Source organism: Dermochelys coriacea, chromosome 2, assembly GCF_009764565.3.
Source record: "Dermochelys coriacea isolate rDerCor1 chromosome 2, rDerCor1.pri.v4, whole genome shotgun sequence".
NCBI classification, from domain to species: domain Eukaryota; kingdom Metazoa; phylum Chordata; order Testudines; family Dermochelyidae; genus Dermochelys; species Dermochelys coriacea.
Window position 1 is genome coordinate 157,499,872 of NC_050069.1, and position 25,456 is coordinate 157,525,327.

The following is a 25,456-nucleotide window of genomic DNA, read 5'->3' on the forward strand; positions in this document are numbered from 1 at the left end:
CCACCCCTTTAACAACCAGTTCTAAACTGGCTTCAAAATTTAACAACCAGTTCGCGTGAACTGGTGTGAACTGGCTCCAGCTCACCACTGGGGCTAGATAGGGTAACCTTCTGCACCAAGTTCCTACAATGATAAAAATGAACCTGTTTCAACAGAAGTCCTGTATTCTATCTGGGGACTTGCGCTACCAAAGAAATTAAAGGCCCAATCCTGGAAAATCTTACTCATGCAAGTTGTCTTTATTCAAGCAAATAGCTCCACTGATGTCAGTGAGATTACTGCCACAAGTAACGGTTTGTGGGGCGAGGCCCTAAGAATCACACAAGCCTGTTAGTTCATTGCACTCACTCCACTGGTGGAACAATTTAACAGAGCTTTCCTAAAATAGAAATGCAGGTGATGATGTCACAGAGCAGTTCACTAGCCATCCCCACATCCCAGCTGTGGAGACTAGGTTGTTTAAACTGTTTTCAGCTGTTAACATTTGCAGTTACTTAGAAACACAAAAGAATTCCATGCATCCAAAAGCACAGCTTTCAGTCTGTCCTGGAGCTCAGCCCCTATTGCCAGAAGAGCTTTCTGGCTATTGTCATGCCTAGGAGAACACTGAACATCACACAAAAGAATACTTCTGAATCTCTATATTCAGCACCAGTACATGCAGTTTTTAAACATTTTACCCAGGGTAAGAGGCTGACTGAGTAACTATGGTCTTATGCTTGGGCCTGCACTATCAGAAACCAATGTGTGGATGGTCAGATCTAATAGTTTGTGCAATGGCAGTTAGGCCAGGAACCAGAGGTCAAAGCCAGAATCAGGAGTCAAAAGCAAGGTCAGAAGGCGACAAGCATAGGGCTGGGAGCTGGTCTGGTGCAAGGGTAGGGCATAGAGCAGGACTGGGAACAAGGCTGGAGCAGACTAAAGCCTGTATAGTCTGTTATCGCTATTAGGGCAGGGAGACAAGCCATGAAGTGACAGTGGGCAGTCTAGGCTGCAGTTCTTCCTGTGAAGCTTATATACCGGCCCTGAGAGTCACCAGACCAGCTCCTGGCTTGTGGATTGGCTGGAGCCTATCACAGGAATGATTCATCACCACATGTGGCTTAATCAGGCTCTAGTTCAGGGATGACTCATCACCTCACACCTTCAGGCTCAATAGCAGGGTATAAGAACATTGTTGAAGAAGACAATACATATCTTCAAAAAGAAAAGGAGGACTTGTGGCATCTTAGAGACTAACAAATTTATTGGAGCATAAGCTTTCATGAGCTACAGCTCACTTCATCGGATGCATTCAGTGGAAAATACAGTGGGGAGATTTATATACACAGAGAACATGAAACAAAGGATGTTACCATACACACTGTAACGAGAGTGATCAGGTAAGGTGAGCTATTACCAGCAGGAGAACAGGGGGTGGGGGGAGGGGGAACCTTTTGTAGGGATAATCAAGGTGGGCCATTTCCAGCAGTTGACAAGAACATCTGAGGAACAGCAGGGGGGCAGGGGGGTGGGAGAAAGGTGTTCTTGTTCCAGCAGTTAACAAGAATATCAGAGGAACAGTGGGGGGTGGGGTGGGAGGGAGAAATACCATGGGGAAATAAATAGTTTTACTTTGTGTAATGACTCATCCATTCCCAGTCTCTATTCAAGCCTAAGTTAATTGTATCCAGTTTGCAAATTAATTCCAATTCAGCAGTCTCTCGTTGGAGTCTGTTTTTGAAGCTTTTTTGTTGAAGTATAGCCACTCTTAGGTCTGTGATCGAGTGACCAGAGAGATTGAAGTGTTCTCCAACTGGTTTTTGAATGTTATAATTCTTGACGTCTGATTTGTGTCCATTCATTCTTTACGTAGAGACTGTCCAGTTTGGCCAATGTACATGGCAGAGGGGCATTGCTGGCACATGATGGCATATATCACATTGGTAGATGCGCAGGTGAACGAGCCTCTGATAGCGTGGCTGATGTGATTAGGCCCTATGATGGTATCCCCTGAATAGATATGTGGACAGAGTTGGCAACGGGCTTTGTTGCAAGGATAGGTTCCTGGGTTAGTGGTTCTGTTGTGTGGTGTGTGGTTGCTGATGAGTATTTGCTTCAGATTGGGGGGCTGTCTGTAAGCAAGGACTGGTCTGTCTCCCAAGATCTGAGAGAGCGATGGCTCGTCCTTCAGGATAGGTTGTAGATCCTTGATGATGCGTTGGAGGGGTTTTAGTTGGGGGCTGAAGGTGATGGCTAGTGGCGTTCTGTTGTTTCTTTGTTGGGCCTGTCCTGTAGTAGGTGACTTCTGGGTACTCTTCTGGCTCTGTCAATCTGTTTCTTCACTTCAGCAGGTGGGTATTGTAGTTGTAGGAATGCGTGATAGAGATCTTGTAGGTGTTTGTCTCTGTCTGAGGGGTTGGAGCAAATGTGGTTATATCGTAGCGCTTGGCTGTAGACAATGGATCGAGTGGTATGATCTGGATGAAAGCTAGAGGCATGTAGGTAGGAATAGCGGTCAGTAGGTTTCCGATATAGGGTGGTGTTTATGTGACCATCGCTTATTAGCACCGTAGTGTCCAGGAAGCGGATCTCTTGTGTGGACTGGTCCAGGCTGAGGTTGATGGTGGGATGGAAATTGTTGAAATCATGGTGGAATTCCTCAAGAGCTTCTTTTCCATGGGTCCAGATGATGAAGATGTCATCAATGTAGCGCAAGTAGAGTAGGGGCGTTAGGGGACGAGAGCTGAGGAAGCGTTGTTCTAAGTCAGCCATAAAAATGTTGGCATACTGTGGGGCCATGCGGGTACCCATCGCACTGCCGCTGATTTGAAGGTATACATTGTCACCAAATGTGAAATAGTTATGGGTCAGGACAAAGTCACAAAGTTCAGCCACCAGGTTAGCCGTGACAGTATCGGGGATACTGTTTCTGACGGCTCGTAGTCCATCTTTGTGTGGAATGTTGGTGTAGAGGGCTTCTACATCCATAGTGGCTAGGATGGTGTTTTTAGGAAGATCACCAATGGACTGTAGTTTCCTCAGGAAATCGGTGGTGTCTCGAAGATAGCTGGGAGTGCTGGTAACGAAGGGCCTGAGGAGGGGTCTACATAGCCAGACAATCCTGCTGTCAGGGTGCCAATGCCTGAGATGATGGGGCGTCCAGGATTTCCAGGTTTATGGATCTTGGGTAGCAGATAGAATACCCCAGGTCGGGGCTCCAGGGGTGTGTCTGTGCGGATTTGTTCTTGTGCTTTTTCAGGGAGTTGCTTGAGCAAATGCTGTAGTTTCTTTTGGTAACTCTCAGTGGGATCAGAGGGTAATGGCTTGTAGAAAGTGGTGTTGGAGAGCTGCCTAGTAGCCTCTTGTTCATACTCTGACCTATTCATGATGACGACAGCACCTCCTTTGTCAGCCTTTTTGATTATGATGTCAGAGTTGTTTCTGAGGCTGTGGATGGCACTGTGTTCTGTATGGCTGAGGTTATGGGGTAAGCGATGCTGCTTTTCCACAATTTCAGCTCGTGCACGTCGGCGGAAGCAGTCTATGTAGAAATCCAGGCTGCTGTTTCGACCTTCAGGAGGAGTCCACCCAGAATCCTTCTTTTTGGAGTGTTGGCAGGAAGGTCTCTGTGGGTTAATATGTTGGTCAGAGGTGTGTTGGAAATATTCCTTGAGTCTGAGACGTCGAAAATAGGATTCTAGGTCACCACAGAACTGTATCATGTTCGTGGGGGTGGAGGGGCAAAAGGAGAGGCCCCGAGATAGGACAGATTCTTCTGCTGGGCTAAGAGTATAGTTGGATAGATTAACAATATTGCTGGGTGGGTTACGGGAACCATTCTTGTGGCCCCTTGTGGCATATAGTAGTTTAGACAGCTTAGTGTCCTTTTTCTTTTGTAGAGAATCAAAGTGTGTTTTGTAAATGGCTTGTCTAGTTTTTGTAAAGTCCAGCCACGAGGAAGTTTGTGTGGAAGGTTGGTTCTTTATGAGAGTATCCAGTTTTGAGAGCTCATTCTTAATCTTTCCCTGTTTGCTGTAGAGGATGTTGATCAGGTGGTTCCGCAGTTTCCTTGAGAGTGTGTGGCACAAGCTGTCAGCATAGTCTGTGTGGTATGTAGACTGTAATGGATTTTTTACCTTCAGTCCTTTCGGTATGATGTCCATCTGTTTGCATTTGGAGAGGAAGATGATGTCTGTCTGTATCTGTGCGAGTTTTTTCATGAAGTTGACAGATTTCCACTCTATACGGCTAAATTCAGTGCCTTGCATAATCACAGGTTTCAGAGTAGCAGCCGTGTTAGTCTGTATTCGCAAAAAGAAAAGGAGTACTTGTGGCACCTTAGAGACTAACAAATTTATTAGAGCATAAGCTTTCGTGAGCTACAGCTCACTTCATCGGATGCATTTGGTGGAAAAAAACAGAGGAGAGATTTATATACACACACACACAGAGAACATGAAACAATGGGTTTATCATAGACACTGTAAGGAGAGTGATCACTTAAGATAAGCCATCACCAACAGCAGGGGGGGGAAGGAGGAAAACCTTTCATGGTGACAAGCAAGGTAGGCTAATTCCAGCAGTTAACAAGAATATCAGGGGGGTGGGGTGGGAGGGAGAAATACCATGGGGAAATAGTTTTACTTTGTGTAATGACTCATCCATTCCCAGTCTCTATTCAAGCCTAAGTTACTAACACGGCTGCTACTCTGAAATCTATCACCAGAAATGAGTTACATCAGAACAGCTAGACAAACCATGGTTCTGGAATAGTTTTGCAACAAACTACAGTTGCAGCTCTTCAGAAAACTATCACAACACAGCCACCGCATACAAGGATGTTTGAAGCATTGCTTGGAGTTGTTGACAAATTCGACTAGGTTCTTTCCTCCCAAGTTTCATTAACATACACATCGCTGGCAATGAAAAAGAAACTGAGTTCTAAGCGTGTTCTGTTCTCCTTACATTAGTTGGTGTGCCAAGAGTAAGATGGTCGTAAAATGTGGTGGGCATAGGCTATCCACAGGTGGCCCCGTGGCACCACTGGCCCCTCTGCAAAATTTACCCAGGAGAGCCACTAACGCGGCAGAAGGAGGTATTTGGCTTGGCAAATGAGGGGGGAAAAAAAATATCAGGAAATGTTCTACTTCTGGAACATAGGTATCTTGCAATTCACTGTAAGCTATGCCGAAATAGGACTGTAAATTAGTGCTACTCTTAGCACCATTCCCTACCACTCTGTGCTCTGTGATCCTATCAAGAGTGAATTGAATGGAGAGGAGAAGCCAAATGCAGAAAACCCTGGAACTATGTTGCCAATGCTTTGGGAGTGGAAGGCTGGGGAATGGGTGGCAGCAGCTGATACACCAGTGTATGGCCTGGGAACTATAGAGGTTTATCTTCATTTTCCATGGCGTTCCATCCTAAATGTAGCTGTGATATCCAATCCCTTGCCAGTTCTGCAATGTCTGAGTCTGCAGTTCCAGGGGAAGGCTGCGGTAAAACTGAATCAAGAGGGCAATGGGTTTTGATAAGTACATTCTCGCATTCTGTGTATATGTATGTGGAAAGGCAGCATAGGGGTATGGTGAAAAATGAGCTGGATCACGTGCTTACAGACCTGTCCAGAAAAAGAGAACTCTAAGGATAAAGCTGCTGGCAAGAAGGTGATTACATGGCTGAATCTGATTAAGTACTTCCTATCCAGCCAACAGGCAGTGGAGCGTTAACCATACAAGGCCCCAGGGTATTTTCCTGCAACTCCAATGTATGTCAGCCTGCCAGCTATGCAGAATGAACAGACAGGAGCAATATAATGCCAATATTCCATCCTCTGCACTGATTGCCTAACTGATCCCAGGGACAACTCACAGCCCTTATCTTCAAAGGCCAGAATGAACCCTCTGAAGTATCTCATGTATGTTGCACTTTTTAAACTCAGAGAGCCTGCTGACTGAATGGAAGGCACTTCATTAGCTCCAGAGACCAGGCTGAGCCCCAGTTTTGCAGTTATCAGATTGTAATTCAAAATTCATCTAATGACAGACATTCCCTTAACAGCCATGCGTATGTACCCTCTTTCTTCTCCCTTTTCAATCCTTCCCAACCAAAATGCAGGACCATACAAAGGTTTTCGGGGCTCCAGGGAACAATCTGACACTGAGCCCTTCCCCCCCCATGCCCTTCCAAAACAATTACCATGGAGACAGGGAAAACTGCCTCTTTTGCACATTCCCCCCAGGTAGCTCTGCCAGAATAGGAACCAAATAATACTGGATTTTGTGTCAGAGTCAAACTTTGATACCCATGCTGTATGAGCCCTTCAAAAGTACGCAAAACGAATCCATTCATCCTTAATCAGAACTCTGTTTTTCCTCCAATTTGTTTTAAGTAATCTCTCTGACTTTTCCACATTCCAGCATAGGAAGTTACCAGTAACAATTCCACTATAAGACCCTTAAAAGGATATTCTTACTGTTCCCTACCTGGGTTTGGATTATCTGGATCCTCAGTAGAGCAGCAGTATGATTCTTATCAACTCTTCATGAGGATTAAGGAGAGCACCTCCTGACAGGGGAATCTGAAGGAAAGTCTGTGTATTTTAACTCATGGAATTTCCTGCTCCCAGATATTTGGTGTGATTTTATACATACAACATAATAGATGGCCCTCTGTGATTAAGTTCTCTAAGGATGAGTACTGTTGGTTGATTCTCTCTTAAGAAATCAGTGACTTTTCCAGACCAACAAACACAGCCAGTGGACAAGGATCACTAAGGCACTTGCAAGGAATTAATAATTTTTAAACTAAAATTTGCTTAAGTATTTTAAAACATTTAACCTGATTTCACTTTAAAGGATTCTGTCAATTGCTCTAATAGATCAAAGATTATTTTTTTGAGTCACAAATATGCACTTGCTCAGTGTTTGTCCATTACTGAGTCTGTTTTCCCTACTCTGACACTAAAGCATTGAGTGATTTGTAAGAATCCTCTCAGAAATGGTTAGAATTTAGCATTGCTGAATATATCTTAAAAGCCTACAGGCCCTGGAGCACTTGGCAGGAACCTGTGTCCCCTGCTCAGTCCTCCATAGTATACTTGATGCATCTGGAGAGCAGGAGAAGACTGGTACAAGCATTTGGCAATACTAATGCTGCAAACAGTGGATGGAGAAAACAAATCCTTTAACTGCGAATTTGCTGAAGTTCCATTGAATGCGAGTCAGAGTTTAAGTGGATTATTTTGTCTTACTTTTTCTATGTTATAGTTATGTAGCTAGATATAAAAAGCAAAGCCTTACTATGTAAATTGAATCAAAACATGAATATTTTGCTTCCAGAATGTTTATGGTGGGAAGAGGTATGGTGCTTTGAATTAAAAAAAAAAAAAAAAAAAAATCTTGAATAGTCATCCTGGCCCAGATCCATAAAGGTATTTAGGCACCTAAATCCCGTTGAAATCATACTGTTGAGGATCTGGACTCCAAACATACAGACTACAGAGATTAGAACACACTTTTTTAAAGCTATGTGTGCCAATGTCTTAATTACGGGAGTTTTTAAATCTCATGGAGATGTATACACTAATATGTGAAAAGACGCAACTTAAACCATACATTAGCATGCTCGTACATCAACGGGCATGAATGTCTATTGGAGGAGTCTTTGATGGTGTTACAATATATTTACAAATGTGTTACAATACACATTTTAGTAACCACTGAACCAGGGACCAAAACACAAACTTGGTATTAAAAAGCCTGGATTAGAGTAATGCACAGCCAGGGACTGATTTTTTTTGTTCTAATGCAGCTGGGAAAAGTTCACAAGATAAAGGTCTTCCTGTGAACTCTGCCAAGAACACAGGAAAAGTTGTATTAAAATGTTTTATGCTGAAACTAAACAAAAAACAAAAAACAAAGAATAAATAAATAAAGTGCAAATGACTCACTTCCTAATCAACAGATTTTGGACCTGCTGAGTTATTTTTATCCAAGCTGATTATATTTTAGGTAGAATTGACCATACAACAGAATTATAACAAGATGGGGAAAGTGCCTCTCTCTCTTTCCAAGGGTTCTAGCCTCACTAAAATTCCGTTTCAATGGTGGAGTCTATGTGGGCTTCTCTGGCTGCCATTGTATTTAGCATAATCCTCACTCAGAAGCCCACTGGTTACTGCTCCTTGGTGCTCACAAGGTGAAGAATGCTTCCTTGCTTTACAGGGCAGGGTAGGGCTGCGAGGGCAGCAGAGTTGAACAGCTGCCTAGAGGTGAGGAGGAGAGAGCCTGCCTGAGGATGCCCAGCCTGGGCCCCTCCTTCTCTGGCTCCCATTGGCCAGCTGGAAGCAAACAAAGATTGATTCCCCCTTCCCCCCCCCCTCATGTTTCACTCTCCCATTAATTTAAACCTTTTCCCATGCTTTAGGGACCTCCTATTCTCTTTAGCTCTCCTGCCCCCTCCTCATTGTAGTTGTAGTGTAGAAGCTGGGTTTTTCTCAGGGTGCTGTGGGTCTGACTAATTGCCTATTTGGGTGTCTGGAAGGAATTTTTCCCCACTAAACCCAACGGCAGAGATCTGGTGGGTTTTCTCACCTTCTTCACAGCATCGTGGAGGTACAGTGAAGTTGAAAGGGGCACAGCTTGGAAGTGTAATACTAGAAATATACAGGAACGTTAGTTCATTGAGTTGCAAATTGCAGCAAGAATCCAGTGCAGATAAAGGCTAAAAAGGCCCAGCTCCCAGATGTAAATAAGACCCAAGATTTCACTGGTGGACCCTGTTCCTGTAAGAAGGGGAGACCTGAAGACTTTGCAGACCAAGGTACTCCCTTGGCACCCTCTATCCCCTCATGGGTGGGAGGCCAAGAGGATTCAGAAGTGAGCTGAGTCCTAGGGGTAGCCTGAGGAAGGTCTACCCCGAGGTATTGTTTATATGGTTGGAGCCCATGTCGCCCCACATATCTGAATGGCTGTTATGTGAGAGGTGGATTGGGCCTATAGCGCCAGTTCTCAGTGTTACATTAACAAAGGTGCAACCTGCCATATAAATCCATCCTGGTGTGTGTGTCTGTCTGTCTTCATCTGTGTGTCCTGATAAAGCCACAGCTACTCTCTTGCCAACAGACTGCAGACCTCAGAACTACTCAATTAAATATGCTCAGAGAGCACAACACAGGTGAAAGATCTCTGAGATTATCTGTGCCAAACCCAATGCATTTTTGGCAACCCCGTTTTCCAGCTAGTCACTTATACTGACTCGCTTGTTCAAGCTTACCGATTAGGATGGCTGCAATATCTTTCTTCTCATGGTGTTAATTCAGGTACTCTTTGTCACACTATCCAGAGTGGCTCACAACCATGAGTACCAACCTCAGGGCAAACTGTCTAAAGCAGGGCAGACACCCCAAACTGATAGTATGTTCTATAATTAGATTTCACCAACCCTGTACAACATGTGAACTCCCCAAGTACTGCAATAGTCTTATAATGGGTTTCAGAGTAGCAGCCGTGTTAGTCTGTATTCGCAAAAAGAAAAGGAGGACTTGTGGCACCTTAGAGACTAACAAATTTATTTGAGCATAAGCTTTCGTGAGCTACAGCTCACTTCATCGGATGCATTGAATGATGAAGTGAGCTGTAGCTCACGAAAGCTTATGCTCAAATAAATTTGTTAGTCTCTAAGGTGCCACAAGTCCTCCTTTTCTTTTAGTCTTATAATGGAATCAGACAGACAGACCCCTTAGACACTCCAGTCTATCTGGTCATCCAAGCAAGCTGGGCTGTGTGATAAATGGTCACATATACCAAAAATCACAAAATATTCCAGGTTACACCCAGTCCCAAGAGACCAATCACTCACCCAGGTCGATTTGCATACTAGATCTCACACCAAAGACAACACTGGTAGCCAGTTCTATAGTGAACTAACTAAAGGTTTATTAGCTAACAAAAAAGAAATGAGAGTTATTGAGAGGTTAAAGCAGGTAAAATTATATGTACGGGTGAGTCACAGTCTATAATTCCAAATGGTAGCAGAGATGTAGTGTTCTGCCAGTTTCCTAAAAGTCTCTCGGGGCTACCCAGAAAAACTCTGGGGATCTCAGTCTTCTCATTCAGTTATTCTGCTCTGTTAAATCCACACTGTCCAGAGATGAAGAATTTTTCTTTGCATCCATACTTCTAGCTTCTTTTTCTCACAGAAAACAAGTTGACAGTGTCACTACTCACACAGGCTATTTCTTTGAGGATGGAGAAAGGAATGCGTTTAAAGTCTTTCATCTCCAATCATTACCCTCTTGCTTTGAAATGTGCAAGAATTAGCACTTTACTGTTAAAATTCTAACTTCTTTCTTATTTGATGGGTTATTTAGTAACAGGGTATATACAATGTAAATTACAGAACTCTGAAGGGACCTCGAAAGGTCATCTAGTCCAGTCCCCTGCACTGATCAAATGTTTGCAATTACATTATAACAGGATACAGATAAGTGAAAACAATGCATGCAGCATCCCATTAGTTTGCATGAAGTTTAAACACCAAATACACTCTTATACATTTAGGTAATACACAAGGGAATTGGCCTGGCTTCCACATATATGCAATGTAACTGTAGGTGTGTCAGTCCCAGGAAATTAGAGAGACAAAGTGGGTGAGGTAATATTTTTTATTGGACCAACTTCTGCTGGTGAGAAAGAGAAGCTTTCGAGCCACACAGAGCTTTTCTTCCAGCTATGCATTTGTAAGTGTTCAGTGAGACTTGGGGCTGTGGCATGAGCTGGTACCTGGTCTACCAGTGTCACTCTCTTATTTTGCATTAAGCCCAGGCAAAACGAATATATACAAAGTCTTCGTTTTTGTGCCTCATGCCAGACCATATTATTGACAACATGGATTCAATCCTTTCAAATGGTGGGTCACTGCATAAAGCAAATACGAAGTTTCTGTTTTGGTCTCATTTGTGAGTTACAGACGATTCCTGATCCCATGCTCCCTTGTGCCATTCTGTTATTTTCTTTGCACACCATGCCAGTGGCAGTGCCTTGCTCATGCATGAATTCTGGCTCCTCAAGAGATCCTCTAGTTTTGCCAAAAGAGCACTGCAATACAGTGGGCCAAATTCATACCTCTTGCAAATCCTTTGCCTGTACTTTCCTTTCCTCCATAACAGGCATGTTTCTACCAATTTATCCATGGTAGGAGCAGTGAGGAGTTGTAATTTGGTATGTGGTGTAAAAGCGTCAGTGCTGGCACACAGGAGGTATTTCTTGCAGAGGATCTCCACCTCACAATGGAGGTTTAGCCTAGCTTTAGCGTAAAGCCCTGACAAACTCGTGAGTGCATGAGCAGATGTACATGTACTTAAACACTCAAAGGATGTTGTACCACTCAGGCTGCTTAAATGAAATCTCCTGTGTTGCAGTGCCTGCAGCTGAGCCAGTCCATTGCGATGAAGATTTCAATTTATTCTGCCACAGCAAATGCATTGAAGCAGCATTAGTGACATACATATAAAGATATCACTTACAAAATCATGAAATTTAGCTTGGAACATTCAAATGACTTTCCATCCGAAGTGTATCCATTCTGGTAACTGTGGAGACGAGTGGAAATGAACACAGCCACTATACTAATTATAGACACTTGCACCCCTACTTGTTTCCCCTCAAGAGGCTTTGGGAACCTTTAGCTGCTCAGCTGAGCAAGTTACCAAATACGCCAGTTATTGTCCTGAAGAGCTATTGGACAAAATGCAGCACTAGGTACACTAATCCATTTAGAACAGCAAATGATAGGACAAGTCTGAGGTAGCAAATTTGTTCCACAGGTGTTATCAGATCCTTCAATTATTTATACAGATTACCCTCATCAATTTTCTCTAAGTAAACTGGCTCTGTTTTGCTAACGAAGGCATTTTAACAGTTAGGAAATCAGGACAGACTGTATATTAAGAACTTGCACAGCTGTTAACACCCTAAAGACACATTTTAAAGATATGAAGTGACTTGTTTAATTTAGACTGCAGTGCAATTTGACAATGTCCAAATGTTCACTTTGGAGCTGGAACAAGATTAGAGGCATCTACATTATCTGCAAAACATTGTGCTCTGTACAGTCAAGCTTTACTGTAGTCGTCGTTTCCTTTCTTGGAAGAGAATTGAAAGGAACAGACCATTCTTGTCAACATTGCCATCACCATAGAGGTGGATAATGAGCCTGTTTCACACATATAATTACTATTTACGTGCATTCTTTTCTACACCCACTGCATTGGCACATTGTGAGTAGAAATACAAATCTGCCTACATATCTGAATTCCAGGAAAGTGGCCAATAGTCAATGGGAGTCAATTATATGGAACAGTTTCATTAGAACCAAGGGGTCACTAAGCACAAAGTTTGTGTCAACAACCTAATGACAGCCATTCTGTACATACAGATTCAAGGAAAAAGACAAATATTTACTTTCTGTGAACTGTTGCTGAGCATATTATTTACAGCAGGCCCGGCACTGGGTAGCTTTGCTAATAATAAAACCCAGATGTTAATGGGAAAGCTTTAAAGCTCTTTAAAAGTAAGAGGACTCGGACCTAAAATATTTAGATACAATATATGGTTCCATGTTTGCAAGTCACATAAATAATTTAAATAAGCCCACCTTCTTTTGGAACAAAGTATGAAAATGTGCAACAGAGTTGCTCTGGCTGTCAAGAACTGCACCCCACACTAATAAGCGTTGAGATATTTTGACATCTAGAAGAATGAATGGGACTTTTTGAGGAAATGAGAGCAAGATGATCATCAAAGAGACTCCCACTGTTCCAAGTTTCATCCCACCTCAGCTTCAGCACTCACACTCTACAATTCCAAATCTGATGCCACAATTGGGAATACATCACAGTCCTGGCGAATGCCAGGCACCCTCAACTCCCATTGATTTTAAGAGCAGTAAAAGGTGATCAGCACCTTGCACAATGAGGCCTTTAGTAACCAATGCCATGCACTGACATCAAACAGAAGGTAGGGGACCTAATTATTAAATGGCCAAACATGAGGCAGTATCACAACTAGAGGAAGAAATTCTAACAACGTGCACCTAAATAGTTCAAATGACAATCACTGATGTAAGTAAATCAGCTCCATCACTTCCCTTTAATAGGCTCTGACACCTCTCTGTACAAACAGAATAAGGTACTATTTGATGCAAATTTCATCTATTGTAATTAAAAAGAGGGTTTCCACAATTAGACCAACTCCATAACATTCAGTGGCCAGATTCTGCCTGCTCCTTTTAAGGGTGTGCAGTGGGAGGGTGCAGTGGAAAGGGCTAAGGATCTTCCTACCTCTTATGAGCCCACTCTGGGGAGTGCAGGGTTTTCTCCCACTCTGCTCCCTCTTGGGTGCATATCACCTGTCAGGGGGCAAAGAGGGGGAAGGGCCATGGTTGACCCACCCATGTACCAACAAACAGAGTGATGCAGAAGGGGGTGCCTCCGAGCACCAGGGCTTTGTCTGTGTGGCACAATCTAGCCCAAATAAATCATTCACTGGAAGTGAGGGGGTTTTTTCCATGAATTGGTGAACAATTTAATCTATTTAACTAGCTGCCAAATATCCCAAGTTTAATCAGACACTTAACTGCCTTGCATACACTCTGTGTTATGATCCAGTGGAAACGATCTACACTACCCATCAAAAAACACTTTTGACTGACCCTTAGCTCCCAGAACAATGAAAACGGCTCTGGAGGTATGATAACCACATCTAGTTGCTAAATTAAAATAAGGCAATGTGTCACGTGGAAACCCGTGCAATTGTGAAATGCAATGTATATAACAGCAACTAATTCTGTATTTTGGCTGGACAACAAAACAGAGCAGTTGGATTTACTGTTATGTTAAAAACAGTTGCTTGATCATTAGAGACTTGATTATGCCATTTAAGCAGAGTCCACAATGAGGGGATACAGGCCACCATGTCAGGAAGAATACTGCAGGCTTTCTGGCTTAGCAGGGCAGAATACTTCCTGGAATTTCTGGGCACACATGGGCTGCATACTCACTGATATACCCCTTTGTGGGATATAGCATACTCCCCCCTCTGGCGTGGCCTCATCTTCTCTCCACCCACTTTGAGGTGACATAAACCTACAGGGGCATAGGGACAGAGCATGCGGGGAGGGTCATTCCTGCAGTTCCCAAAGAACAGAGACACAAATCCACAAAGGCATTTTGTGGATTTATTCTTAGCATTGCAGTGCCTAAATTTTAAGTGCCTTGCCACCCTGTGGAATCTATGATGCCTGCGTTAGATGCCTAGGCTCTCAGTATAATGTATGGAGAGAGATAGGTGCCCAAGAATGGAGCTAAAAAAACTAGGATGCTAAGCAAGGAGCCACCTAAGATAGCCAGTAGAAGGGCGTGTCCTAAGCCCACCGCTCACTGGATTTAGACACCTAGGTCCAGGCTAGAGAGAAGAGCCTAACTCCTGCTTGGAACCCAGAGCCTGGAATCCACAGCTGGGAACCCCATTCCTGGAGCCAGGCACCTGTGTCGTTTCTTGCAACAGTGCCAGTGCACACCTGACTCCACACAAAATGGCCAGGGGGTGGTCACTTCCATTATTATCTTTCACCCAGTGGTTAGGGAACCCACCTGCAATCTTGGAGATTCTGGTGCAGTTCCACTCTCTATCTGATGAGCAGGGATTTGAACTTGAGTTTCCCACCTCTCAGGTAAGGTGCTACTAGGAATCAGGTTCTGGAGCAGAGCTAGTCTCCAGGCAACCTCATCAGTACAGCTGGCCTGCAGCAGGCTATCTGATGAGCCACAGCACCTGAGTGGCTGCAGGGGCCAGCAGCAGCAGTTCCGCTGGCTGCTCAGTGCTCATACCCACCACTGTGCCTGCTCTTGTGTTACCTTGCTCCTGCTTTGCCTCTATCCTGCATCTGCCTTGAACTCCACCTTGCCTGATACACTGCTCGACTCAGGTCCTGACCTCCAGCACTGCTTCTTCTGACTACAGATGCTAGTCTGGCTCTTGGCTCTGGTATCCAGTTCCTGCCCTCCGGTCTAATCCTTGGCTCCAGCTTTTGACGACCGAGTCCAGCTCTGTCCCTAGTCCTTAGATCCTGACGACTGCTCTGACCACCAGGCTAGACTTCCCTTGTCCTGGTCACCTGACCAGTATCCTAAGGTAACTGGACTACAGAGACACTCACACTCTGTCTTTGGCCCAATGCATATTTAATTATCTATACACAATGGAACAACTTCAGCTGCAGAGACAGAGAGCCCACATGAGACTATCTATAGTTCAGTGGTTAGGCCACTCACCTGAGAGGTGAGAGACCCCTGTTCAAATCCCTTCTCCTTATTGGGGGGGGTGTAAACTGGGGGTCTTATATGGGGGGTGAGTATGCAGGGCTAAAGGCTATATGGGAGGCTGCTGCTGTCCCCCAGTGATTTTGTGTGGAGTTAAACATGCTGGGGAGATGGCTGGGAGAACGCCGATTTGTACCTGGTTCTGAGGACCACACTGTGGCTTCAGTTGGAGTTAGGCAGCAGGACTCCTGTCTAAGACAGCACTGTGCATGCCTGGAGGCAGAAACAAGCATCTAGACTTGAGGACTTCTACAGCAAAAAATATTGGCACTGAGTGATTCTAGACACCTACAGAGTTAGAAAGCAGCCAAGTGGAGGTTCTGAGGCTCAGTGACACCTAAATTTTTAACTTAGGCACCTAATGTGGGAGGTTGGGATCTTAAGTCTTTTTGTGGATCTGGACCAGAGGCTGCAACTTTACTTGGCCCTTCCATGGATCATGCAAATGGGGAAGGCATCTTACACTTTTCCCTCTGTATCTGCATAAGGTCCAGGCACAGACTGGCTGGACGGACAAGTAGCAGGACTGACTAATTCCTAGTATCATGGAAGGATGACATATTTATCCTCCCAATTATTGATGCCACAAAACGATGTTTCATATCTTGCTTACAATACATGGAGACTTTCATAATCTACTAAGTCTTCCCTGATTAACAAGAATACTTATATGGGGCTTATTCTGTCACTCTTACTCAGCTGGAGTAGCATTCGCCGCACCACCACCGGTGGCCCCCACTGCACTGGCTCTACATTACTAATTTGAAAGTTCAGTGCCCTCCAATAGATGGGCAGGCAATACCAATATTTCCAAGCTTTACCTTCTTTCATCTCCTTGGGCAGAATCACTTTATACAGAGTAATTTGTAGCAAAGAAAAGGTACACATTTACAGTACAGGGTGACAAATCACCAGTAAGAAATAAGATATAACACAGCAGCTTGTAAAATAAAGTACTTGAGACAGGGCCAAATTGTAGCTGCAAGCCACGGCTGCCTGGTTCGGGGAGAGAGAGGAGAAGCTAAGTAGCAGTAGGAAGCAATACCCAGATAATCAAAGGCTAGGAGAAACCTGGAAATCAATAATGATGAAAGAGACTTGTAGACAGTCTGCTTAGAGTTTATTAGTGTTTAGGAAATGGAAATATTAAAGAGAACAAAAAAGTCAGGCCAATATATTTCTTGGGTTGACTGACCACAGATATGGTGTCAGCAGTAGCAGCTAGTTAGAAAGCTTAAAAATTGACAGAACTCTAATTTCCTTTCAGAAACAAGCAGTAAAAATCACACATGGGAAGATGTGCATTTATCCGGATAATTACTGAATTACCTGCAAAAATACTCTACACATTAATGGGAGAGTAGTTTCCAGTTTGCTGAACTACTGTTCTATATCAGCCTACTGTTTTGTACAAAAATACATGTGCAAAAAAATGAGATAACCAGTCAAAGATCTATGGGCTCAAACCTCCAAGATACTGAGCACTCAGAACTCACATTCAAGTCAGTTGTAGGTGAAGACAATCACCATCTTACAGGACTGAATGTAATTTATATCATTGACTGCTGTGTCTCTGGTGGCAGATCTGTGTGCTAGATCGATCTCTTGCAAGAGCTTCATGCTTATTTGAAGTATTATCAATGTATGACCCATATAGTTTTGGCCACATGTGGGTTTCTACTTGTGTTTTTATGTACTATAGGTCTTCATTTTGACTATCCAGTCCAAGATAAACATTTTAGTCATTGTATTGCTGTATTTAGCTTTACGTGAGAAATAAATCTTCATACGATGCTGCAAGTTTGATCCAAATAGTATATGCATCATACTCTGTACGACCAGAAAATGAAATACATGTAATGTTTGCCCCTCTTTCTCATAGCTTTTTCCTAACGGTAGCATTCATAAATTACATGTAGTCCAGCAATGTAACATACTTGGCCAATATGTAAAAATCTTGCCATTAGTATTTGCTGACATGTGGCATACCTCCCAGTGAAATGAAAGGAATAACTAGCTGGAGTTTTGGCTGTGACATTGCCACACATTGGGCGGCATGCCTCAGTTGAAAAGGAAAAAAAAAAAAAGGGGGGGGAGAGGGGGTTTGAAGAATACTCAAATCTCTATCTCCAGTCTGTATTTTTCTATGCAGTACCTTTTTAATGCTCTCATAACTATAGAATCTAGGTGCTGCTACATAATTAAGATCCACAGTTAATTCCATTTGAAGAAGGAGCTAAACTCTTTTTAAGGTATTTTATCATCCGTGCTGCAAACCTAACATTTCAATCTCTATTTGCTTTTTCTTCAATAGTATGTAAACTTCTAAATCAATACAGTATCTTTTAAAATATGCTGGAAAGTAATATCATCTGTACAAACTGCAAGGTATTGACCATGTTACGAAGCATGCATTATATATATAGAGAGAGAGAGAGAAAGGGATTTTCATTCACAAAAGTGAACTGGTTAGATTTTCATTTCAGCATGCTAGTCAAAAAATAACTGAAGAGATCTGAAAAGCATAATGTTCTCAGGCATTCTGGAGCACAAATTCATAACACCCAGAAGCAGCATCACATAATGCCTTAGAGATCACACCACACTTAGCACTTGCTCCTGTAAACACCAGAATGACAGCTCTATACCCATCTAACTGCTTCCTACTACCCTTCTGCGTCTCTGTAAATCCAAGTGTAGTTTATATACACCATGAAGTTATTTTTTCTCTTATTGCACTCTCAAATAATGTTGAGAGAACACATCATATGCTCTCTTACTTTTGGGGACCAATTAATTTATTTTAGCCCCCCCACCCTTCCAGAATGAATGGCAATTATAGCTCTTAACTAGCAGCAACCTCTCCAAATGAAGCTGAGAACAGCAGTCAGCAAATACATTAGAAATTTGAAATGCACAACTACTTTCCAAATTAGCATTGTGGCTTTCAAAAGAAACCCTTAACCTCAATTTAAATAAGTGATCTGGGGAGTTTCTTACCTTCTATGACCTGAGCCGCTAAAACAACAGGGAGAAATGAACCCCAGTGCAGTAGTAGCAAATTCCAGGGCCACCAGCAATGCCTGGAGCAAATTTGCCAAGAAGAGGGAGGAAAAAAAAAAGAAGAAAAAAGATAAGACTAAAAGTTAAAAAGGCAGAAATGCAAGAAAAAAGTAAAAGTTAGCAATCTTACCTTGAGAGCATTTTTTTAAAGTTTGTTGAAAGACCTTAAGTGGGAAAAATGTTCGGTGAACATGAATTTTTACTTCTGAAAAGAAAAAGTTACTAAAAATTGGAGTCTGTTGTCTCCTCCAACGTTCAGACACGAGTGAAACAAAGGCAGCTCTCAGGCTCTCTCAGTGACTCATTGCAATGAGTGCTCCAACACTGAAATCTGACTCCTTCTAGATTTTCCTTTCAGACCACTGCCTTAAACTCCTTAATCTTATTCCCTACCTTATTAATTGAGACCCTCTTTTGCTGCACTTCCTTCCATTGCTATTATTAACCACTCTTGCATCTAACTATAGCATACATACACTAACACATATAGGTAGAGTTTCTCCATACCCTTTCCCTTCCACCACTCACCACCTCCACTCTCTTACCCAATAAAATATTACCTCCAACATCCTTCCATCCAGTATAGCCAAAACTAGGAATCTTTGTATGGTATTCAACACTTCTCCAACCAGATAGATTAGCCAACCTATAAATAAGCAAGTTTAAAAAAAAATGAAAAAAACAGGAAGCCTCCCCCACCCCCATCAACTGCAATATATGTCCAAGTTAACAGGATTATAAGTGGTATGGTCATCACAGAGAAATTTCTAATCACATTCTTATCTCTGGCATGTCCTGTATTTATAATATTCCTGTTTATAAAGATTTACACTCATAGTATAAAGTTCAGAGTCTGTGTCTATATCCATGTCTATAATACATGCGTATGTATTTACAATAGTGACTCCATAGCTAAGGGATTTTAAGTTTCCATTATAAGTGTGAATTTGCCCCACCCATCTTAATTTCTGAAAAATGCTTTTTCCACACAGTTTCTTATGTGTAGGTCCTACCCAAAGAAAAATTATTTGAAAAAAGTTGGAGGTTAATCAGAGTTATAAAACTTGTTCCGAGTTATAAAACTTTGAAAAAAGTGCTTGCTTGCTTGTCACTGTTTGAAAAGGGTAGGAGGGAGAAGGGCCCTGACCCCCGGGGATGAGTATTCTGAGTCTGAAAAGTGTCGTATGGAGGTTAGGCTGGAAGGAGCTGATGGGGACTTGGGAAGACCTGAACTGGAATGTGAACATAGTTTTACCCCAAAAGTAGTAATTTTTTTCCACTTAAATGAAAGTTAGGGAAAATCCCAGTCAAACGTTCTTTAGACAGAGTTAAGTGCTGTGTATTCTAAACCTTACTATATGGTAATTTTCCACCGAATGTATCTGATCAAGTGAGCTGTAGCTCACGAAAACTTATGCTCAAATAAATTTGTTAGTCTCTAAGGTGCCACAAGTACTCCTTTTCTTTTTGCGAATACAGACTAATACAGCTGCTCCTCTGAAATATACGTCAACAGGCATTAATAATTAGTTTTTGGATAGCTGATGTGCTGAAAAACAACAGAAATTCACAGATACGCTTCCAATCACCACGACCACCTTAAATCTGCCCCACACTCCATTTACAGGCTAGCAGGTTCACCTTACCCATTTCGCCTCCACTCCATTTTTAATATAGCCAGAGACCCCCTATCACTATCCCCTATCCACTTTCCACGCATTGGCAAGAGAAACATCCACCAGTTTATAGGCCAGAGACTTAATTTTCTTTTCAGTCTATGTTCCCACTACAGACCTCACTCTCACTTTGTTTTCACCTTTCACATGTGGTCTAGAGACCACATCCCCCTTGATCCATGATACTACATTGGGCTAGAGAGAGCACATCCCCCCCCTCTTTGTTCACCCTCCTACTTTTCCCACCCTCTAGATTTCCCACTGTTGCTGCCACCAGTAGTACCTCTCCCTGCTATCCACAGGTTAATATTGCTTTTAAAAAGAGCCAGATACTGTACAGGAGCATGGGTCAGTCACTCAGTTCTGCAATATATCTTTGGCAGTAGCTAATAGGAATTATTGATAGTGTTGTTGTATCTTTTTTAAATCCTTCTTTACTAATGCATATTAAGTAATAAAAAAAGTTTGTGTAACTTTTTTTTACCCAGAGGAAAGACTACCTAAAAAATACACCATAATGGGGAGATTTTTTGTCTAGTATAAATGGATCATGCAACTCTGCCATATTGAGTGCATCAAGTTTGGTATCTCCGCATTATGTTTCTTGTATATGATGAGTATAACTAAGTGAAAAGTTTTAAAAATATGGAGAGATGTATAGTCTATGTACTCATTCTAGACTGTTCATAACTATTTACTAAATATTGTCATTTATTATAAAAGTATATGTTGCTTTAAATAGTTTCTCTTTTTTTCTAGCATTATTGGTATAATCAGAGTTTTTGCCATTTTTAATCAAGTATATATACTGGTTAGGTAATTTATTTTTAAAATATGCTATAAGGAACAATTTTCCCAAAAATTCTATCATTTTCTCTGTTGGGTATGGTCCTCTGGGTTTTTCTTTCATGAAAGATTTTTTACAGGGAAATGAATTAAATAGTGTTGATAGCCTGAAACAGAACATGTTGTTTGACTTTTTTTTTTTTAATGACTCTCCATATCTGTAAAATGCTTGGCATACGGGGAGGGGAAGCAATCCTCAATGGTATACGTTCAGAAGGGCAAAAAGTAAATACACAGATTATGTGATAAACCATATCTGGGGAACCTCCATTCCAGCAGAGTAAAACAAGCACAAGCGACTGAGTTCTCTTTACTTTTTAAGTTCCCTAAACCTCCTGCTTCTGTTAAATCAGACAGACAATTTCAAATCAAGCGGGGAAGAGGTTAAAAAAAATGATATGGCATTAGTAGCCAAATCTATTTTGTAAGTTAATATCCAACATGCCAGGAAGTTATTTTACAGAAAGTCTATAAAATAGGGAATATACAGATCTACTTCTTACATAGCAGCAGCATAGTTCACATCAACGAACTATATGAAATATTGCTGAGAATGTCTTTAATTGCTGTTGGACGTTTGAAGGTGGACATCTAACCAATGCTGATTATTTTTAGAGTTGCCAGGTATAGGAAAGTGAATCTAAAATTGTTTTCAGTGAAGCGTTTTCCTGACCTCTGTGAATTCCACTGGCCTTCACTGGTGACAATGGAAAAATTTGTAAATATGAATAGCTTATTATCTCCTTCCTGTAGGACCTTGGGATTTCTTGCAGCTTCGGGTTCTTTAATGGTCTCCATGACTATGGAATATAAATAGCTGTTCTGAGTGTCTCAATCTCCCCTGAGGGCAATAATCCAATTCTGTGTGTCCACTCACTTTTAGTGTGGCCATTTTTCACTTCCATTTTAAACCCAGCAGGAATACATTGTTTGGAGGAGGATACAGATTTCTTTCCTTCCATTCTTTCTCAAAGTCCAATCTCGATTAAATTTTTCCTCTTGTCATGGTTCTCAAGGTCTCGCAGTTTGTCAGGCAATACTTTTATTTACTCTGTTGATTATCTGTCTCTTTTGACCAATCTTCCAGGGTAGTGATATGTTTTCATCTCTGAGCCAGCACCCTTAATACTGCTATTGCAGTACTTATTTCTCCTAATGTATTATCCATTTTAGCTTCCAGTTTGGGAAACTGAGTCCAAAATAGTTGTACAGTTTCTGGTAATTTCTGCTCCGACTGTCCTGGATATCTGTAAGGCAAAAACTCATCGTCAGTGTTCTCTGACTCTTGTGATGCAGTTACCATTTTTGAGTCCCTAATCCTGCAACTGGCTCTGCACAGAAACACACCTGTTACCTGCACTGAGCCCTGTTAACTTCAATGGAATTCCACGGAAGTGTCAGGGTCTGCTTACATGAACTTTATTGCAGGATTGGGGCTCTGTGATGTTTTCTTTGTGTGTGTGCATGGCGTTACCAGCTTTTGCCCAAACTTCTGGCCATGGCCTATTCCTGCCACTGCCAAAGTGCAAATAATTCACACTAATAGAAAGGAAAAAAAGAAAAAAAAAAAAGAACAGGAGGGCAAATGGGAACTACAGCTACAAACTATTAACCCCGTCAGGTATCTTGTCGCCTCGGAAAACCAGACTGATCAGACGGAATTACCGTAGACTGATAGGATGTAATAAAACCATGTAATCATGCAATTAAAGACTATCATCTGGGAGCTGAATTAAGGGTACACATGCAACTTTACTCTGGTATTTCCTAATTTTTGAGGGCTTGACTTTGCAACCTTTCATCATTTTTTGGGATGTAATTTCCTAAATGGTTTAAAAAGCAAGCTGGAAAAACAAATTTCATCATCTGGAATCACAATGATCCCTAACTTGGGCCATCAGCAGGGTTAGGATGTTTAGAGCCACAGCACAGTCTTCTGCCACCAGAGCTAATGGAGTAACTGATAACAACAGGTTGTCAAAGAATATGTAAACTAGCCACTGGGGAGGGAGGAAGGAAGGAGACAGACACTTTACCAGTAGGTTTCACTGCAATTTCCTAGACAGCAAAGACCTTTTGAGTCTCAGAACTCCTGGGTTCAATTCCAGGTTCTGTAGGGAAGTGTTCTCCAATGGTTACAGACCCTTCAGTCCTTATCCCCTCCTCCTCAGCTCCTGCCCCAGTCTCTCTGCCCCTGACTCCTGTCCCCTCCTCTATTCCTGTCATTTCCCTCCTCCCTTCTATTCCTGTCCCTTCCCCCTAACTTCTGCCCATGTGCCTCTCAACTGAAAACAGAGTTTTATAATGGGAAGTTTCAAGGAAGCTTAACGATAGATATTGCTACCTGTGATACCTATAATCCCTTGACTTTTTTTCAGTATTATCTAGTAATTGTATGTTCATTATGAAGTCCGATATACACTTAAACTTCTCTATACCGTGAAATGCAGAGTTAGATTCATAACAGGAAAAGCAAATGGAATTTAGTGATGGATAGAGGCAATTTTATATATATATATATATAAAGAATGGTCAATGCATTCATCTACCATATAAACAGCCTTTAATATTGGAGAACATTTTATGAAGAAGAATGTTATATACTATTAAGCAAGGATGGCACATGGCTTGGGCATTTGGGGAGGCTGGCATGAGTGTCAGAAGCTCTCCCGGTGCCTGTCCTGGATCGTGGCTTCACCCCGAGGCCCACCCCTGCTTGGCCTCCCCCACCCGAGGCCCTGCCCATGCTCCTCCCACATGCCAACCCAAGGCCCGCTCCCACTCAGCTCCCCACTACCACCACCACTGGCCGCTCATCCTTGCTCCTCTTCTCTGCTGTGAGGGTGAAGGAGAGGAGCAACTCTGCAGGTGGTGGAGTCCTTGGGGAAGGGGGCGGAGCGGGGATTGGAAGGGGAAGAGTGAGGGCAGTGCCACGGGGAAGAGTGGGAGTGGGACTTTGGGGCAGAGCCCAGGTGGGGCAATAGGCCAGGTGACTGCACTCTCAAAGGTAGTGGGTTGGCAGCTGTTTGGGAAGGCTTAAGCCAGGGCCGGCTCCAGGTACCAGCTCTCCAAGCAGATGCTTGGGGTGGCAATTAGAATGGGGCAGCAGTCCGTGTCCCACAGCGACAATTCGGCAGCCACCCCTGGGCTTAGCCTCCCCTGGCCTTTAATACTCACCACCTATGCTGTGAAGGCACAATATGGTTTTAAGATCAGGATCTGCCCAGAGGAGATAAAAGCTTCTCACAAGTACTGTGCCTTTAAATTTAAAAAGCAAATACCATATTGTTCAAGAGACCAGTTGGCTGATCCTTCTCGATGTAGAAATAGGGGAAGAAGAGCAATATGGACTGTCCTAGTTTTCTAAGATACAAATATCATGTGCTTTGATCTACAGTCTACAGGAAAAATGTTTGATTACTTAAGTGTCTAGCAGAGTGTGGCAGGCTTCTGCCTCTGCTAAGTTCACAAAGTCACTCGGAGGCCCTGGGTTTAGTAACCACTGGTGCGCTTTTTTATCAGGCTTGTTCCCACCACTGTTGCACCATACAAGTAACCCTTCACTGTTTGCAGGAAGGAAGGAAGGAGGGAAGGAAGGAAGGGGAGAGCTACCTCCCTGCTTCCGTTCCCTGCCTTTTCCCTTTCTTTCTGCTCTCCCCTGGCTGGCTTCCATCCCCGAGGCTTTTATGTAGCCTCAGGCTAATTAGGTAGCAGCTGTCTCCACCTCCCCAATTAGGGCCAGGTTACCTCCAGCCCACTCTAATTTGTTCCTCTAATGAGGAGCGGGCACAACAGAGGGCTGAATTTGCAACCCTTTGCCCAGTACCTTGTCACAAGCGTTATTAGATTTTGGGATACACTAAATACTGCTTTATTAAAAACTGCATATCATAGTGTAACTCAAATTTAATTGTTATGGATCAAATTCTGCTCTGAAGTACACTGTTGTGGTCAAGGCTCAGTAACTCCAATAAGTCAAATTCATCCCTGGTGTAAACTGTATCGACTTGAGTGAAATTAAGCCAGGGATTAATTTGGCTCATTCACTTTAATGGAATTACCTTGGTGTAACCAAGATCAAAACTGGACCAATTATCATTGATGCTATACAACTCATCTAGCCTTAGATCCTGCCCCCCGCCCCTCACACACACACACACACACACACACACACATCCAGCCCAAGTAACTGGATGAATTAGGCTGGGATCTGAAGCACTGTGTAAGGGCAAGGAGAGAGAAATCCTCTCCCTGCCCAGGCTGCGTGCTGCTACTACTCCAGCCTAAAGGCTACAGAAGTATCAGTGGCCCTTGCACCACACATGCCTTCTGGTCCTACTTCTGTCCCCACCCCCAAAGATCTACAGCGCCCAGCTGTGCTGGGAGTCCCCATGGAAGTTTTCTTTATGGTACACCAGGGATGCAGACTTCTGCCCTGCAAACAGAATCACAATCATGCCACTGTGTCAGGGCAGGATTCAGGTCTGGATGCATATTTGTTACATAG

General features: G+C 42.8%; 1 protein-coding gene and 1 long non-coding RNA gene across 4 annotated transcripts in view; both read right to left on the reverse strand.

The window, feature by feature from the left end:
- Positions 1-19,072, reverse strand: part of COL15A1 (collagen type XV alpha 1 chain) — a 293,396-nt gene extending 274,324 nt beyond the window's left edge. The window contains exons 1-2 of one of the 3 annotated variants that reach the window (XM_043508544.1): positions 18,988-19,072; positions 18,365-18,447 (exon numbers count right to left, since the gene is read on the reverse strand). In XM_043508544.1, the coding sequence (XP_043364479.1) occupies positions 18,365-18,447; positions 18,988-19,004 (100 nt within the window). In that variant the 5' untranslated portion in view covers positions 19,005-19,072. Of the gene's footprint in view, positions 1-18,364; positions 18,448-18,557; positions 18,915-18,987 lie in introns of those variants that run through there. The other 2 variants (XM_038392464.2, XM_043508545.1) reach the window with 2 other exon arrangements.
- Positions 1-25,456, reverse strand: part of LOC122458852 — a 523,493-nt gene that overhangs the window by 399,067 nt on the left and 98,970 nt on the right. The window lies entirely within an intron of this gene.